Source organism: Lipophrys pholis (genome assembly GCF_963383615.2).
Source record: "Lipophrys pholis genome assembly, chromosome: 10".
NCBI lineage: Eukaryota > Metazoa > Chordata > Actinopteri > Blenniiformes > Blenniidae > Lipophrys > Lipophrys pholis.
This window is the reverse complement of record NC_137640.1, coordinates 19,825,785-19,846,031: the sequence shown is the minus strand read 5'-3', so window position 1 is coordinate 19,846,031 and position 20,247 is coordinate 19,825,785. Positions and strand designations below refer to the sequence as shown.

The window sequence follows — 20,247 nt, the reverse complement described above, 5'->3', positions numbered from 1 at the left end:
TAAATATCAAAATTTCGCTGTAATAATACATTTAGGTATATGATAATATGAAATAAACATTTAAGACCTGAGAGCATTAGACCTTCATCCATCAAGATATTTAAAGGCAAACAATCTTTATCATATTTTGATCTGATGGGATTACATTGACTCTTTATTGTTCTGTATATGATGTCAGGAACTAAAACAAGTGTTTCATACCATAAGTAGGATAACGATACACATCAGTGGGCTTATAGTGTTTCATACATATCAAACCATCTATTTGAGACTTGAACATCCACATCAACTCCCCCTCCGGCCGTTATGCAGCAGAATCCATTCATCAATTGGACGACTTCAATCTCAGTCAACACATTGAAGTCCTCACACACGTCAAAGGCCATTCTCTGGACCTGGTCATCACCGACTCGGCCCCTCCCAACAACCTTCAAGTGTACGATGTGGGTGTCTCTGAACATATGGCTGTCTTTCTGGAACTGCCATGGGGGACAGAACAGGACACACCCTGGGCAGGTTGCCAGCTCATCACAGGGAAAACACACAGAGACAGACAAACAGCAACAAACAACCACACACACTCACACAAGCAATTTATTATCACCAATTGATCTCACATGCATGTTTTTGGCTTGTGGGAGGAAACTGGAGCACCCGGACGAAAACAGCGCACAGATGGGGAGAACACGCAAACTCCACACAGAGAGAACCCGGCCAGTATTATGATGATGATTATTATATTAGTAGTCGTAGTAGTATAATAGCAATCTATGTTACCTTGTTTATCTACCATTCAACAACTGTCTGGAGTACCTGGCAACCTTGAAAAGACAGCTTCAGGGTGAAAGGCGTTAAGCTGACTAAATCTCAGTTGTGAGCCTGGCTTTGATAGACATGGTGCCTCCAATTATTACCCCACTGAGGTGGATTCCTTCAAGTCCGAGCAAGAAGACAGGTCGGAAAGAGTGTGATAAGACAATAATTATAAACACGTAACCCGATGAAGTGAGGAAAAGTCAAATCAAGAAGGAATAAACGTATATGCCCTGAAAACATAAAAGGAGGTGGATACAAAAGTGAGGTGGAGTGAATGAAACTAAATTGAAGAAAGGTGATATTAGATAGAAATGATGTCTGCATCCATTCTGAGATCTCCTCTTTGGACAGAAAGAGGAGATCCTTCTTTCATTGTCTCCTACTCAAACACACTGCACATGCACAAACCCCCGATGGTTTGTCCAATTGCTCAAGGTCCGTGTTAATCCACAATGTAAAAAGTGCGCCGATTTATGCACCTTCAAGTGCTTCATGTACAGTTTGCCAAGACGTACAGTATGCGTTGTTTTCTTTTCATTTTTAGTCTTTCATCCAGCTGCTTTTCCCCTTTTTTTTCCCTGCCCTTGTCATTTTTCCCTTCTTTCTTTCAATTTGCACTCCACGTTGCTGGTTGTGCTGTATAGTTTATGATTTGCTGATAGGGCGGGCAGACAAGAGGTCTTGGAGGGTCGCCTGAGACAAAAGCTGCTTTTCAGCTCTCAGGGCTGATATCTCCCAGCCTGGCTCTCTCCAGATAGCACAAATATGCCGGCTGGGGGTTTGTGGTGAGGGCTGGGAGAGGGAGTGCGGCCTTCTCGTCCCACAGCGGCAAAGGTGAAAATTACTTTACCATGTGGAGATGCTGCGGTCGCTCCTGCTACGCATGCTACGCTACAAAACTGTCCATACTCTCTTGTTTTAATCCGACTACTGAGGTTATACAAGGACACATAAAAAGTAAATAAATAAGTTATGCTTAAAAACATATTTGTGTTTCAGACCCAGTCAACTGTGAGATTTCATTTTTGTTACCATAGCTAAAGAAAATGAAACCAGAACCGAACAGTGCGTGCATGCGTGCATTGCAGGGAACAACTTGAACAACAGAAAGTGTTTCAGAGGAAACAAGGGCAGAAACACCAGGTGAGTTTTCCTGAGGGCAGCTGGGAGTATTTTTCCCCTCATTTAGCAGGTCATGAAAAAAACCACAAGCTGCCAGATGTGACAGAGGGCACGCACCCTGCTCCCACTCGATAAACAGAGAGAGAGAGAGAGAGAGAGAGAGAGAGAGAGAGAGAGAGAGAGAGAGAGAGAGAGAGAGAGAGAGAGAGAGCAATAACTTCAATAAAAACTTAAAATAACATGCATCATATTTATATTTATTTGCAACATTCGTACATCAAGTAGGGGACAGATTATTGTAATGGGTCCATCAGGTTTATTAAAAATTATTGTAATATGGAGCTATAAAATCCCCCCAAAATCTCAGGATTAATGCAGAAATTTCATTTTGAACACTTACCAGAATCTAAAACAATACTTTCTTTGGAAGCTTAATGGGTTCAAATACCCATACACTGCATGTCTATTACATTATGGTCCCTTTTTTGATAAGTGACCCATAACATCACTACATTTTACAGTTAATTTTACAGGCTAAAAAAAGACAGAATGAGGTCATGTTTCTACATGTATAAAACAGCTAAATTAAAGCCAAATTAGTTTTAGATGGGAACAGATTAAACACCAAACACAGGTGGTGCTTTGCAATGTGATGGCCACAACGTGTACCTATGGCTTGCTGCTGACCTACATTTCCCTTTTGTTATTCCTCGCATATCAGCGCTGTGTAAAACCGCTGGCTGCTAATTGCTTTCACATTACAGAGCAGCCGGGTGATCTTGGTAGCTTTCCAAGACCACCAACACTGGGACAAGGGGCGTGTACATTTGTGAATGCCTACCACAAATCATACTCAGGCTACATTACTTTGTAAGCACAAGCCAGGGGGCGAACTGTAAGACTGCTTCATGCCCAGCAGCAAAATAGTTTTGTTTTATTGTGTAAGAAACTCTAGCAACTGTTTTTTTTTTTTTTTTTGTTACAATTGAGAAAGAAATGGCTGAACGTCATTATGACACATACTCTCAAAAATCTAAATGAGTTGTCTTCTATTTTAGCAAAGGATGATTGAGGACTTCTCCGGGGCCTCCCAAATATACAAACAAGCTCACAGTGCACTCATTAGTAATGAGTTATTTGTGCTATCAAACATGAAGGGCAGTGGGGAGGAAAATTGGTGATTCGCTTAATAATCTTCAAGGTCTGCATCTAACACAGAGGCAGAGTCCCAGTGTAAGACAGTGTTTTTAGTGAGACGACGTCAGTGTAAAACATACCCCATTGACCGCCAAGGCACTCACTACAATCGTCCACTGCAACTCAACGGCTTCACCAAGCATCAATACCATTGAAATGCGATTTCACAGAATCATTCAAATTAAATTGAATCCTACTAATCACATATTTAACACAGGGTTTAAGACTACAACTACCAGCCCAGTATCCAAAGCTATTATCAATAAGTAGGTGTGATAGCTCTGATAAATATGCCAAAGGATGTCAACAACATTTTCAGTGAAATTTTCATAAACAAGATACAAGTCCAAGAGTTCAAGAAAATATTGTTTTAACAGTGAAGAGACAAATGTTGAATGTGCTTACATTGATGTTGCATTATACAAGTAAAGAAGCTTAAACTTAATTATGAGAAACTTGATCAATGAGAATGAAAAATATATTTTAAAGAAAAATCCTTTATTTGTAACATGTCCATCAGCCGGTATTAGCTCCAGGCCTCTGTGACCCTGTATTGGGTAAAGCAGAAGAATGAATGCATGGATGTCACATGACCACAGTAGTACACAGTAAGAGTTAGTCCTCTGCTTTTAACCCATATCTAAGGAGCAGTGTGCAGCCACAGTTTAGGGCCTTTGCTCAAGCGCCCACAGTGGAAGATATTAGAGTGGGGAAAACCTTGTGACTTTCACTTTGTCCATCAAAATATCTTGCCAGTCCACACGTCAGACTCGTGGACCCTCCAGTTACAACCTCCCTGCATCTGTACCAAGAATAGCTTTATCTGGCACACTGGAAATGTCAATCCTAATGGAACACAGTGTTTCATTTGGTGAGTGTGTAATTCTCTGGCTTTTTTTAAATGTGCAAATTTCCTTTAATCCAATAAAAACCTTCATTGACCAAAAGCAACGGTTCGAAGCGAAATAAAGTGATCAGATCATGATGTCCATATACATTCACTAACCTTTTCATCGGATTAAGTTGTTTTCACAATAACAGAGTTGTCTAATTTTACAGAAATAATCAGAACAAGATGTTATATCCTGGTTGTAAACAAACATCGGGGAGCCTCACCTCATTTTCCTTCTTCACATACATTCATTTTCAATTCAAATGGACTCATGTCATCATCAAGCAGTAGTTTTGATTCTGCTGCTGTCTGTAGTCAAGCCACAGTACATATTGTTCCTACGATTGGTAAACAATGGGAGACAGACGCTTTTCCAGCGGTTTCTAATTTGGTGTGGAGTTTGAACCACTAGGGACACATGGTCAGGGGAAATGATCTGCATGAAGCCTCCCTCTCGTTTGTAATGAAAACTTCTTTACTGATGGACCCCGTTCGATCAGAATTTGTGTTCTTTAATCACAACTACTCCAATAGATGGACAGGAGCAACAGGACTGATTGAATTGTATAAATTAAGTACAACACATTATTATTTTTGTGACAGTTATAAGTGCATACTTGTTTTGCGAAAGTGTCATACCTAAAATCCATAAATCAAAGAACTAAGCGCTGTAATTAACCCACACATTTTTCGTGGATCTCCTACAGCCTTGTTTTGGCCAGTGAACAGTCACTCCAACATCACAGGAGCACGTTCAAATGCCACCATGTGAACGGGAGATGGTAAATTGTTTGTATCAACTATTTTTAGCAATCTCATAATGCTGTTTGCTTCTCGAACAAATGCTAATGTTGCAAACCTATTTACGTTTTGTTCGGCATGTCTGTGTACTTAGGCACACACATGAACAAAATGTCCACACGCAGTGAGAAGAGGGTTGATTTAAATCAGGTTAAAATTAAAGAGTAAATGAACTAACAAAGCCAACGGTGCAGAGTGAGGGCAGTGGGGGACAGAGGGTCACGGCTGGCCTAATGAGAACACAGGCAACAATAAGACTGAGCGAGGACAGAACCAGCTTCAGGATGTCACCAGAAGAAATGACGCAAAAAGAATAAATAAAAAAGTACAAAGACCCAGACTGAGTTCTGCGGTGCCAAACTCGACTACAAGTCCCCTCCTTGTGAGCGAACAGAACTCCAAGCTGCATGGGAAACTTAGGACCAACTCCACCATTGCTTGAAAGTCACACTCAAACATTGACACACCAGTCATCTGTCTCATGCCGAATTATCAGCATCGGCCCATTTCAAATCAGTGCTTCAACTGGCCATGTAAAGAATAATAAGCCACGCTGCCCAAAGATTGTTTTCCCCCCAAAAGTTTCACTACAGCGGTCATTCATGCCGAGATGGGCTGCAGCCTTGGTGCAAAACATCATTACACAATGCATGCAACAGTATAAACAGTTGTAAATCTCAATGAAAAGCTCAATAAATATTCTATTTAAGTGCAACGGGATTGTAACTAAACGTCTGGAAAGATGTATGAGCAGTGCCATTGCTCTTTTTCTGCAGTTATCGCTATAATGACATAACAGGTTTTATGTTGCATTCATGGGACCCCAAAGTAATGCCATTCTGTTTCCATCTCTTAAAAACCATTGCAGTCTGTATGCACTGTTTAACAATTCCACATTAACTGTAATTGTCAAGAAAAATAAGTCTCAACACAATTTTCGGAGAGCAAATCATATTTCATAACAAATGTTTTGCCAAGCTACGGAATCAACGGGTTCCTAACTCCAGGTTGCGGTTGCTCCTGTGGACTGGACGACGCAAAGCTCAGAGGTAATGAGCTCTTATGGGCAGTCCTGAGGCGGCCACGCAGAGGTTAAACAAGCAGGCAGCGGGATCACGCGGACCTAAGCCTCTTATAGGCCCCTGTGAGGAGAATATCATTGACTTCTGATAGAGGGATGAAGGTCAGGAGCAGTAACAGATAAAGGGCCCATCAGACCACAATCAGTGAGAGCCCTTTCTTGCACTATCGCTCCATGGCCATTTGTTTTTGTGTGGTTTTCTATAGTGTCGATTTTTTTTAAAGAAGGACTCATGTTTATTTTTTTCTTTTCTTCTTACGGAGTTACATTTTTAACCTTTACCACTGATGTGACGGGCTGAGAGCTCATTTGGGCCCGCTGTCAGTCAAACACCTTCATGAGCGTATTCTCCCATCTCAATAACTTCCATATCAGTCTCATCTTTCTCCAAGCGTAGCTGGGTCCATCCCAAACCCCATTCACCTCCACAGACCATCAATCTTTTCATCTGCCTCTAAAGAAAACTAGCATCAAACTTCTTTTTTTACTCTATGAACCTCTTCCACCTCCCCAGGCCCCCCCCACTCTCCTGCTGGGAGTCGAGGGGCAGTGAAGTTTCATTTCCTGCGCTGGTGAAATCAACGCTTTTTTAAAACTCTGAGGGGAGAAAGGTGGGAAGGAGTCCCGGGGAAAGTCAGAGGCAGATATATAAAGAGAGAAGAGGAAACAGGAGTAAGGTGTGAGAGGACTGTTGGTATGCAGGATATAACAATACCAGTGCCTAAACCTGGACTCCGGTCAGTTCCAAATCAATGTCAGCTTGGATAAGCATCAACCAGAAAACTAGATGGTTCTTCAAACCAGGAAATATGAAAAACAGCACGACTGCTTGGATGGGTAAACTCAATTTTCCCCTCAACACATTTCACATTTCATAATGTCTTATATTCTGCTCAAAGTGAGCAGATTTTGCAAAGAACAAGACGAGCCATTCCATATCTCAAATGATAAATGTGTTAACGTTTGAGTATCTGGACGAGAGCGTCCGAGTTGACTAAAACTCTACCACCGACAAGAGTTGCCTGGCGTGAAGAAATTGAATCAAAAGGGACAAGTGACAAAAAAATATCATACATTCTCAATTATTTTCTATTCACTCATTTATTTGGAGAGTCACCCGAAAGCACAGATAAGACATACAAAAAATAAATAAAAAATGCTCAACAATCCCAACTGGGCACACATGGCAAAAAGTAAAAACTCCAATTTAAGAAAAAGAAACCTCTCGTGGACAACATTCAAGGATGGTGGCTTTCTGTTTGGGATGTTTGAGGATAGGGGATAGTAATAGAGAAAAAAAAGGAGGAATGTTAACAGTAGTACAAAGACAGATTCCTCATGTATGACTTTTCCATATCCTTCCATGACTATTCCTCCAGGTTTCACCACAAAAACCCACGGCGGCACAGACGATCAAACACAGGGGACCCCTTCAGTGATTCTACAAGCCTCTGGTTAACAAATCTGGACAGCCAGTAGCATAAAACGACTCCATCCCTCCATCCGCTATTCTTTTCACTCACTTGTTTCAGAGTGTAATAGGTCCACAGTCTGGGTATTTTAGGCCACAAAGAAATTAATAACTTCGCCTTTAAGAAAGCTGCCGTATGGTGATGTCATCAAGCCTGAATGGATTTGAGGGCGACAGTGTGAGTATGGCAATAGATTTTAGTCTATTAGTCTAGGAAGAAAGCTTTAAAGGTTTGCCAAAACTTAAAAATTGAGTACATCATAATCTGCAAAGACTCACATTACCAACTGTAGATTATTTAAGAAAATAACTTAATATTTAAGTTGGAGACTAGAAAAGTTAAGAAAGGACAAGTCATAGAAAGTCAGATCATATTATTTAAAAATGTCCTTTCTTCTTCTGTGTAACTGACTGATGAAACAAAGTTGGACAATGTTTATTGCCACACAGGGGCAGTGATTTCCCGGTTGGTGATGAATTAGACAGATGTCTAAGCCAGCAGTGGTTTGCTAGATGGGCATTTAACTAACAGTACTTCAGAATTACATCCAGTGAGACCTTTAACTCCAGATTCCTCGGTCAGTGTGGTCAACACAGGATTAGAATGGATAGAAAGGGAATTTCCATTTAAGTCACAATTCTTAGGGTCTTTTTTATGCTTTTTTCTATTCATGCTAAGTCACAGTTTAATTCATGGGTGCATGTTCCCACAATTTTTGTCCCTGGACATTATTGTGACATTTTACAAGCATGCTGTACATTCATTGAGATCTCGTTTTCAGCAGCCGTTGTGGCAAAACCTGGAGCAGTGCTGTTTCTACACTGTGTAGTTCCTTCAGGAGGATTAAAGGCAGCACTTGGCAATCTCATGGGGAAGTTGTTTAAGATCCCAGGACAACACGGGATCACCACCACTCATTCACGGCGGCCCTCCTTAAGCCTTTTGTGTGACTCAAGTGGCTGGGTAAATACTAACTCCTGCTTATTATGGTGCTTGGTAGGAGAACAATGTGGCAAACGCTTTGATTGAAAGAGCACCGAAGTCATGTCAGTGCCAAGTTAAAATCAGCGTTTCAGAACAAGTCTTCGCTCAATCAGTAGCTTCTAAATATGTACAATATTCACCCCAAAACTGGCCACTAAACATATGCTTTTGAATATGACATGTGGTCTTGCATCAGACACTCTGCTCCAGGGCTGGGTCAGTAACGTCCTACACGAACCCACAGTCGTCTAAAATCCATGTCATTTGCAGAGCTTCTTCTTCTTCGCAGAGAAATGATTATCTGGCAATCATTGAGGACAGCTTTGTGAGTTCTTTTGATTTTATATGATGACAGCAGACACGTCAACAAAAATCTATGCAAACAGGTTAAATATTAAAGTCAAAAGCAGTTTATAATCAGTAGCACTGAATGTAGGAATCTTTCTCTGTGTACTCTGGTTGCCTCACAAAAAGGTTTGTTTATTCAGTTATTTGGTGACTAGAAATGGCCGGTGACTGTGACTGAGCGTCTTGGTGCTTGTTGCCCTTTCTCTTTTTTCTTTTCTTTTGCCCTGCGATGGACAGACACCATTTGAATTGTGTGCCCTGTCTTTCACCCTGTGTTAACTGGGACAGGTTCTATCTAATAAAGTAGGTCTGAATGTTAAGGTGCCATTACTGTATGGTTCTATCCCTTTTTTGAGTGTAGAATTGCTCTTTGGTTTGTTGATTGAAAAAATTCAGGTCTTTTAACGGGAACTTTGTCAGAGGATAACAAATTGTTTGTGGTGCAAATGTTTCAAATAAGGTTTATTTAAACATGGTTATTTTATCACAACTGCAGTTGCTGCCATTGGTCTGTTTTCAAACAGTGTTGCATTTGCATTAGATTGTGGTTGCAGTTTAGTGGCGCTGGAAAGTAGGTTTAATTCAAAGTTTGTGGTAAATCCCTCAATAGCCTATTTTAATAAAGCTACGATCACCTCTTGGAGTTCCCAATAATGCATACATAATAAGCACTCATTTCAACCTGACCACATTGACACTGGAGATATTTGTGTTGAAGGGATTATTTCAACAGCTATTGGCAACGCCTCACCACTGAAACTCACATTTAATGTTGCCAAACCGTTTGAAAAGAGCTGGGAAAAAAAACATTGCACAATATATAGTCACTGCCCACAGCAAACCAACTCCTCTGAAAGGACAGGAACAATAGGCCAAGTAGGTGAGATGTAACTTTTCAATGATGGGAGTATCAAATTGAGGATCTGTTACGTCACTAAGAGCAGCTTACTTCACATGTGCTTTACATGCTCCGACAATACACAATTTGAGTCGGACACAAATTAGTAATCACAATCTCCAAAGAATCCACAAACGATTACATGGAGTAATTGACTAAATGGTGTTCTGCCATTCAGCTTACTGCAACCCCCCCCCCCCCCCCCCCCCCCCCCCCCCGAAGACAGAAAGAAAAAGAAAAAAAATCAACCTGCCACAACAAACAGTAGAAGGGAAAATGGTTCAAACATTTACACCCTTAGCATTATCTGAATAAATCCCTCAAACTACTCAGTGGGTAAGATGTGTTAAACTGGCAGCTTTAAACTAAAACCTATTTAAAGGAACTAATCCTTCCAAGGCAAAACTCCTCAATTTGGAGCTACAACAGGATTACACAGTAGTTTCTATAGCCGCTACAGGTAAATACAAAGCAATAAAACATCATAAATAAGTAAACATGTCGCTCTCTGCCTGTTACACAAACACAACAAATGAAACGACGGTAGGCAAACAGTCATGAGCCCTGACAAGCAAATAATAGCAAAACATATATTCAGATATAAAAAAGGAAGCAGGAATGAACACAAATCATTAGATGCTCCGTAAAATTTAATTTCCTGGAGTCCAAATGTCCCTTGTTTAACCAATTCCACATGAGGAGAGAAGCTTGTATGCTCAGCACTTTCCACATTACACAGTACTACATTTGTGTTTGTGTATCGAAGCCTTTAGAAGAAAAAAAAAGAAGAAGAAGAACAAGACGGAGACTAATAAAAATGAAGAATCGAAAGGCCAAGCATTATGTTGAACCTGTACAACTGTGAAAGAAAATAGGCATTGTTCTATTAATAACTGGAGAGTGATAAGTTTATACAAATGTCTGTGCAGCTGATGGTCCAGTGCTTCTGCACCATAACCACAGTGCCGCATGTGCTAAAGAGCAGACACGGAGCCTCAGAGATGCATATGAAAACCTGGCCGGAGACCTTTCTCACAATCATCCCATAAGTTAATAAGGAAGTGTTTTGGCATCGGCTAACGGCACGAGATGCCTGAAGATGCGAAATACAGACCACACATCCACGAAAAAAGGCAGTATGTGCCGCGGTCTCTGTGTTCCTGAGGAGCACGGGAGATGTTGGGGAGCCTCCCCAGCACGAGTTATTGTTGAGTAAACACATAGAGCTTAGCCAAGAGCAGCATGACGGTCAGCCAGGCAAGAAGGGCCAAGTGGGAGAGCCACTCGCCTGCCAAAACGACTGCAGAGACACGGGAGGAAAGAGTGTGTGAGAGATAGAGAATCAGCCAACAGAGTGAGAAAAACGGGGGGGGGGGGGGGGAGAAATCTGGAAACAGAGCGCCGGTATTTGTCTCAGTGTTTGTGGGCCAGCCAGATAAGAAGAGCGCCAAAGAGGGTGAGTGTCTTGCTGATGGTGGTGAGGCGACTGAGGGGTTTACCAACTGAAAATGTGCCTTGATATGCACAACTTTAAAAAAAATTCTTTAAAAAAAAACCAGGTCAATTTATACAAGAAAGAGGAATTCAGGGATTTTTGGTTTCCCAAACCACCGCCCAGTCCGCCATGCACGTCAACCACAGATTAACTGCAAAGTTTAGCCATGATAGCATTGAACAGCATTTTATTTCCACTGTCGGTTAATAAAGTAGTAATTCCCTAAATGTCAAACCGAAAGAAAAACCATTAAGTGATATTTAGTGTTGTGGTAACACAACACAGAGAGGTCAAAAGCAACCAAAGCAACAGAAACAATGAGACAAATTCCACAATATTTTCTTCCCATACGGAGACGCAGATCCTTGACACTGTGTTGCAATCCAAGCTGTGATTTTTGGCCATTTGATGCCATCCAAGGGCTAATGTATTTAATAATTAAATCTACATTTAAACAGCATCTATCAATGTATATGTTTAAGTACTTATCCTCTCTCAGGTTCATATATTAATTACATGATTTCCCTCCAAGTCACTTCAACTTGTATTTATTAATGATTTTTATGCACAATTTCTTTAAATGTCTTTTTGCTCGCAAAAACAATGTCATCATACGTTTGGGTTTGGGTCCGTCTGTCGGATGTCACAAAACATTTTAAAAGCTAGATTTGCATTTGAATGGGCGTTGACTGATATTTTATATCTTATAGACGGATTAAATGCTAAATCAAGAAAAACAAAAAGAGATTGTCAGAATACATTCAACAATGCAGCCCTTATTTTGTACATAGTTTGTGAAAGGTAGAACATGACCCCATTTTCATATGTACGTAAATCTGAAGGTGGCATATCTTTTACGTAATAAAACTGACGAAGTGAAAATATGTTTTTTTTTTGGGGGGGGGGAAATAAATACAAATATTTTCTGGCAGAGAAGCCTCTAAAGCCCCAGGGCATTTAATACCTTAGAGGGAATGTGGCGTCGTACAAAGAGCTAATTGTAGGTGAGCAGCAATCTGCCCGTCTGCTTGCAGTGGGAGTTTCTGAAGTCCTTAATGCTATGCAAACAGGGTTTAAAAAGATTTACTCTGACACATAGAGGGGAATTTAAAAAGCCATGTTTCATCCTGGCCCCTATTAAATGAAATGTAGCATGATCTCCACATATTAAGCCAGGGCAAGGTTAGCCGTGGAGGACGCTCGCAAAGCGGTAATTTGATAAAACACCAATGAAGAGAGGTCTCAATGAAATTTAGAGCTATTTAAGCCTCCGCTATTCCCTGCAGTCTTCCACATTTAAAGCGTGCCAAGTCCATATGGGAAATTGATATGCAGTATGTGTGGCTTATTCCATTAGACTCATTAAAGTGTCACTTTGTCATCAGCACGCTCTCGCACTCACAGCTTGCCTTACAACTGCAGCAAAGGACTCATTGTGTTGTGTGTATAAAGTACAGCAGAGACCTTTTTTTTTTTTTTTTTTTTTTTATGTGGCAGGCGTAATTTGTCTTCCAGGCAGCAGTTGAAAGACATCGACACAGAAAGTATTGAATAGAAGTTATAGAAGCGTTTCAATTTGTAGGTGAACATATACAGTGCAGGTTGATCAGTAGAACAAGTCGCTCTCGTTTTTGGCTGGAAGGCCACAGAGAGAAAAACAACAGCACCTTGCTTCGGCTTATTTCTCTCCTCAGTCTGGGTGACACACTCAACTACAGCACTGAAACTCCAACCAATGTTTTTTTATTCCTTTTTTTTTTTTTTTTAATCCTGCGCTGCATTTCCCTGAACCCTGCAGAGGGTTTTTTTTTCTCTTTTTACCAGGCTGACCCTCCTGTGCAGACGGTAAATTGCAGGAAAAAGGGTTTTTCACGCTTGGCTGCAGTCTGTAGTGGCAGAAACTTTATCAAACGTCTCCAGCAAGGATCTGAGTGAACTGTGTTTAGCCTTTGATTAAACGCTGCCTCTCCAAAGGACTCTGACCACTGAAAACCAAGCATGTGCCACAGAATCAGATTTTGTGGGAATACGAGCATTTTTCTGCCAATATTACGTAAATGCAGGAAGGGCGCTTTTTTTTTTTCTTTCTTTTTTTTCTTTTGACATTCACAGAAAAGTCTTTTCCCTCGCTTGGCAGGGAGCGCATCTACAAAGGAGGAAAACTTGAATCAGGCTCTCCTTCCAGAATTCCTCCGTCAACCAAGTATTGACGACATATTATCAGGACATTCCAGTAAGCAATTATGTCACTCAATACAGAGCAACTTTTTCCTTATACTGTAAGTCCTGCAGCTGAAAGAGTAATTAACAAATCAGAGCAAGTCCGAAAAATAACTGCTATTTGATATCTTCATTTTGTTAAATATCATTTCAAACAAATTGCCTGTTGGCTGTGCGTCACTTAAACAATTAGCACACAATATTCTCCAAAACCTTGTGCCCCGTGGCAACACTGAGGCACGCACAGCTTAGGCAACACATGTGCTTAATAACAAATGGGAAGTAGGTAATTGCCCAGTGCACAGCATACTTTACACGCCAATGTTTTAAATCAGTGACATAAAACAGAGTCTGAGCATATGATTTATGACTACGTGCTGATTAAATTAAGGCGTATGATTTTCCTCCTGTTTCGCAAACTGAAAATGGAGGCGAATGGCTTAAAAAAAGAAGAAAAAAGAAGAAAAAAAAAAAAGAGAAAAAGAGGCACAGTCTCTTCTCAAAAAGAAATGGTACATCTGTTTCACACATACAGTGCCTGCCACAATTGTCTGCATCTGCCAAAAGATTTGAAGGATGCACAGCACTTGATGCTTGAGTTAGTATCGTTGAGCTCCGTGCAGGGTGGGAATTGAGTACGAAATGAAGTAGTCGTCTGTCTAAAAGGAAAGTACGTCTCAGCCTATGATGGGGCTTCGAAACTCCCCGGAACAGAAACACAATATATTGATGATGTGAGTGTAACCACTCGCAAAAAGAAGAACCATTGCAAGGACGAAAAGCACTGAAATATCTTCACACAATTTACCAAGGCTGCACGGAGAAAAGTCGACCGCATAGACACATGCTGGCAGATACCAGATAGAGATCTCAGTAGCAGGGAGAGCAGGACAAGCTGCTACACACTCAGCCGGTCAGACCATGGGGGTTTTTTTTTGGTTTTTTTCTTTCCTGGTGAAGTGCCTTTATTGTCAACACCGTGTCCTGGTGAAAACGGTGCCGAGGCAGTTCCCCTCAACATGATTTATAGCCTTCCTGCGTGTTATTAAAAGGCGAACTGCAACTCTAAACAGATTTCCCATAGTTACAACCCTGCAGAGGACCTTTAATGTTCAAGAGGTGAATGCCCCACGTTCAGAGGCCTTTACAGAGGTTATATAAGGGGAGAACATTGCCGTCATTTTATTTCTATCAATGTGTCAGAACTTAAGTAAATCGCACTGCCTGATAGATGAAATAAATAGTAGTGACCTTTTTAAAAAAAAAAAAAAAAAAAAAAAAAAAGATCAGCTCCTATCTTGTTTAAAGAAAGAGAGGACATTTAGGGTACAAGAACACAGTCCGGTCATCTATAATGACAATCTGTACCTGTAACCACTACACATGTTATAACTCCAAAGTTATTTACATCTCTGCAATTTAAACATGTTTGATACTTTAAAAGTGAAATGCAAGCTCTCCCAAAATCAAAAAAATTTTTATAAATAAAATGGGCATCTGTCCGTGCGAGTCTTATCTCCTCCAGAATTGTTCTTCACCGTTTTCTCTCTCTTTTTTTTTTTTTTAGACTAATAAACAGAAAAAACATGGGGTGCAACAATATGGAAAGTACTTTTATGTAATCCCTACCAACTGTCATATAGTTAAAAGTCAAAATTACAGAATATGCAGGTGCTGCCAGGTGGGGCAGTGATAATCTCCCTGGTTTGAGTCCAGTTGGGGGCCTTTCAATGTGAAGTAAATAAACACGTGTTAAGGTTATCTTTGACTCTAAACTGTGCATAGTTGTGATTGTCTGTATCTGTGTTCCCCCTGCGATGGACTGACTACCTGTCATGGCGGTATCCTGCCTTCACACCGTGGACTCCAGTCTGGCTTCAGCCCCATGTGACCCTTGAATTTCACAAAGTGTTATAGAAGATAGATTGAAGAAAAAAAATAAAAAATAACATAGGGTTTTATGTTTGGATAAGTGATTCTGAATAAAACATGTTGGGCAGAAAACACGAACCCCCACTTCATAGTTGCTGTGGGTTTTGGAGCCATTTCAAAAGTAAAGCCAGCAAGTGAAGCAAAGTTTTAAGAATTAAATCCCACAATCCACACAATTCTGACTTCTTGTTTGGATTGGCACCCGATGACGACAGGGTAGCGTCTCGCAACTGACAAAAACATATAAACTCAGATGTTAAAGTAGCTTTCGGGCGACGTCTACCACTTCATGTCACGACCCTAACATATAGGCCACTTCCGAGAAACACTGTTTTTCCGACTCATTTTAAACGTTACGAAAAACACTGCAGTTGTTTTAATCATTTCTGAGGTTCTCCAATAAATAAAAGGGTCATTTGGTTTTGAGTTGTTCTTTTTTTTTTTGTTTTGCAACCTACTGAATCAGTTGTGACATCTTGCGGTGCAAAGTAGATTCCCTCGGTGTGTGTGTGGGGAGGGGGGGGATTCCTCTGGGAAGCACTGGCATTTGAACTACAGTGACAGACCAGTGACCTCTGACCCCTAACTGAAAGCTCATAGACTGACCATCGAACCAGACGGGCAATAAATAGAGACAGACCCCCACTGTTTTTAAGTTTCGTCTTTGTCACACTTGCTTCCACAATCCCGCCGTACTGCAGACACAAGGTTTCTACACTGCGCTCTTTGCTTTTGATTCGAGTCACTTTGTTGTTTCTTTCTGACACCAGAGCAGGCAACAGGAGAGAAGAGACCCCCAAGTGTCATACGTCCAGTCAGGAACTGTTCCAAAAGAGATAAATAAGAGATCAAGTTTGTAAACATAATTGGGTTTTTGGAGAGGGGGGGGGGGGGGGGGGGGGGTTATGAGTGTTGTCTTTGTTTTGTTTTTTGCCCGAATGATTCATTTAACAGTAATGCTCCATCTATTTGGATGAACAAAGAAACTCTGTATCAGAATCATTACACAGAGCAACTGTAGATCACCGATAAGGACATTGAAGGGTCTCATTAAAGTAGTTTTCTAGTTTCCACTAGTGAGAGGGAATGCAAAGCGAATCAGTTTTGCTTCATGAATAACAGTTTTAGCATGAGAAATTAAATTTGCAGGGTACATTTTATCTCCAAACTGTTTAGTTAACATGGAAAAAAAAAGACGCAGTCATTTCCACTATTTTCAGATATGAAGTCGCTGCAGACGCCGGGCCTTGGCTGCCCTCCACTTCAAATTCAGCCATTTGAAGAAGTCATAGCTAACTCTTTCAGTTAAGTAATGTGGATTAACATTCCTCCTACCTCAGAGTGAGAAAGAGAAACTCAAAGATATGGAGGAGCAAGTGATGGGAAAATAAAAGCCATAGGAAAAAACTTTGTTTTACACCAGCTCCAGCATACACTGACTGTACACCTTTTTATGTAGTAAAATAAAAATCAAGCAAAAGCATTTGAGAAGGAGAGATAATCCAAACACACCATGAAAAACCTTGCAGGGGGTAATTCATCACAGGAGATGGGGGGGCGTGCTTAAAGTACACTTGGAAAGAAAAAACTGAGATTGCCTTCCAAGAATGGCTTCATAAACAACTCAATTTGACTTCAAACGGAGTTCAATCATAATTATATTGGTCAACTAAAAAGGCCGTTCCATACCCCATCGGATCATGTTTTCTTCAAGACGGTGAACTCGCACAAGGAAAGCAGTAAAGGCCCGTGGAAATAGGAGTTTGGATCAGCAAATAAAAGTGAAGCTCATTAAATGATCATTTAATATTTTCTACTCATTTTAACATGTTGGTCCTGAATACCACAGGCTGCATAGTAATCGTGCACTCGAATTCAGACTAAACGTTAAATACAAGAGTTGTTTGCTTTTTAGATAAGCCTTAACGTACATCTTATCAGTGGATTGATCTAGATATTTAAGGTAGCGTTTGGGGATACAATGGCAGCCCAGCTGACTTGCTGAGAGGCCCCCCGCCCCCATTGTCTGCCAATAGAGTCAAGTCTGTCCCCGTGTCGAGGCTGCAGCATGACAATGGGACGTTAATCTAAAAACTAACCATCATTTGCATGAGAGAAGGAGGCTCAACGTGGGTCGGCGGCGCACCGGTGGCACAACAATTCAAAGTCTCTCACGAGTTCATTCAACACCAAATGAAATGAGTGGCATTAAAAGTATAGGGCTCGTGATGATGCCCTGGTGCGAGCTCAGTAAGTCACCAAGGGAAATAATGCTGAGAGTAAACGCAGTCCTTTAAAAAAAATTATATATATATATAAATGTATATATATCCAGGACGACAGATTTAATTCATCCACGGAAAAAGGAACCAAAAAAAAAAAAAAAGCGCGTGTTGTGGAGGCGAGGGGCCGGGTGTGTGGAGACTCACCGGTGGCGCTCAGGTTGAGGACGCTCACGAGCAGCAGGCTGACCCACGGAGCGCGCGCTGGACATCCCCGCGGACGCTGGCTCGCTGCTGCCCGAGTTGGATACATTCCTCCGGCTCTGTGTCAAATCCTCTGTCCGCCTCTCACATCCACCGCGCACAACCTTTAATTTCGAGTAAACTGAGAGACTCGACTAGGGTACCTTGATTAATTGTGCGCCTTTAGTCGTTTTGGTTTTAGGGTTTGTTTTGGGTTTTTTTAGCTGCAACGAAACTCTCCCGGTAAAAGGTGACAGTCTTCAAGATATTTAGCCTCCGTTGCTTTCTGCCTCTTTCCTCCTCGCTTGAGCTCAGCTCACTTTGCTCTCTCTCTCTCTCCCTCTCCCTCTCTCTCTCTCTCTCTCTCTCTCTCTCTCTCTCCCTCTCTCCCTCTCTCTCTCTCTCTCTCTCTCCCTCCCTCTCTCTCTCTCTCTCTCTTCCAGCAGACTTCAGAGCAGGACTTGTGCCCACAGGAGCCACATGGCTCTGATTAGCCACGTGTCGCCACCACGTGGTGACTACAGGAACTACCAGGAGACTGGCAGTGGCTTTACCGGGTCAAAAGGTCTACGACCTGCGGCTCCGGAGCCACATGTGGCTCTTTGGCCTTTCTCTGGTGGCTCCCTGAACCTTTCACAAAGTTATACCTAAATAAACATTGGATCTTGTTTTTATTTGATTTATAGACACAATGTCATTTAAAAGATTACTTTTAACTCTTGGGTAAAAAGGCCTTTTAATAAAGGCAACCCTAAAATGGCTCCGAAAAAATGGGGGAAAGTATCACAAGAAAAAACACAAGAAACAGCTTTTTAAAAAAAAAAAAAAAAACTAAAATGACTTAAAAAAACAAACAAAGCTAATAAATGTGGGCTGCTTAAAATACTGCTTTAAAAAAGAGCCACAATGGTTAAAACAGCATAAATGTCAACATTTTAAATCAAAATTGTCTATAAACAAATGTTGCTAATGAATGTTGAAACCTCTAAAATCAAGTACAACAGCTGGAAATGTAATGAAATATTTACTCTCTTAAATTCTAATTGAAATTTGATAAATGCAGTATAAGACACATGTTATGTCCATATATCAAAATTATGTATGAAACTTGAAGAGCTGTGTTAGCCTCATTTTAAAGGTTAAAAGTGTTTTGTATCTCCCGTTAAACTTGATTTGGTTGAAAGTGACATCAATTGAGATTTTTTTTGAGAATTTTGGGGAGGGCAGGATTCCCCTCAGGTAATGTTGGAAGAGTTGAACGCTCTAGTCGGTTGTGACACCTAGGCCATATTTGTGACAACCCATATTTGCATTTGAAAATTGTTGAAATAAAAATGCGGTCTTTTAAGTAGTATAGAAATCCCATTTTTAAGAACTTTCATAAATACAATCAACGGTACAGTTTTGTTTTGTTGTAAGAAGATGTCTCAGGGAAATGACATCTACGGGCATTTACATTACCAGTTGCAAGAAGAGAGCCTCCAAAATCATGAAAGACCCCGTCCACCCTGCACACATACTGTTCTCCCCCTCTTGTTAGGCCGGAGACAAAGGAGCATCAGGAGCTTAACCACCAGACGACTTGCTTCCTGAAGCAGTAAGATTGGTGAATTCTGGTGGTGCTTTCTTGTCCCACAAGTATGTACAATACTGGCCAAATGGCAATTAGGATCTATTCACAAGACAGACAGACAGGCAGGCAGGCAGACAGACAGGCAGACTTGTATCCTTGTAAGTCTAGAAGGATGATAATAGAGAAATTTGTACGAAGCAGCTTTTTGTTCAACATATAAACATATTTGGCTATACAATCACAGATCAAATGGTTTGAATGTGAATTCAAACTGTCAGCATGCCCACTTTTAATAAGGTTAAATATATTGCATACTCAAGTATAAGAAGGATGTGTAAAATATCACATACTTGACTATTTAGAAAAGTACAACTCCCCTAAAAAAATACAATTTGATTACAGTAATGTTTGTACCTCTAATTTGTTGACCCTGCACTTACAGAAGTAACCTATGTAATAATACCGTTGATGTGTTGACCCACACATAGCTTCACATATGTTGAATAATTTGGGAGGTTTATAGTGTCATCAAGCTCCCTAGATTCTCCTCTGCAGCTCTTCCCTGTTTCCGTTTACTCTACTCACTTGTGGGTTTTTCACGCATACTTTGTTTCTGAATATGCGACTACACTTCGAAAGACCAACACTAGCATTTTTGGGGGGGGTGGGAAAAGAATGGTAGCAATTTAGCGTCTCCGGTTCTCCCATATTGTGACCTACTTCTGGTCATTAGAGGGAAATATCTTCCCCTTCTGAAGTATGTTTTGATTTAACCATCATGGAGTCAAGGGAAACCGTGTGTTAAATAATGCTGGAGACTGGATTACATTCAGTTATAGGCCCATGAGAGGATGAAGCGGGATGCTCACACCTTCAGAACTTCCCTTCCGATATCCCTGGTCTTTGTCAGACTTAGGAGTTCAGGACATGGTCTGTGACTACACCCCCGGT

The 20,247-nt window shown here is 40.9% G+C and overlaps 1 protein-coding gene across 1 annotated transcript in view; it reads right to left on the bottom strand.

Moving 5' to 3' along the window:
* Positions 1 to 18,058, bottom strand: part of ror1 (receptor tyrosine kinase-like orphan receptor 1) — a 131,435-nt gene extending 113,377 nt beyond the window's left edge. The window contains exon 1 of the mRNA XM_080473540.1: positions 17,688 to 18,058. Coding sequence (XP_080329666.1) covers positions 17,688 to 17,793 — 106 coding nt within the window. The 5' untranslated portion in view covers positions 17,794 to 18,058. The remainder of the gene's footprint in view (positions 1 to 17,687) is intronic.
* Positions 18,059 to 20,247: the final 2,189 nt, after the last annotated feature.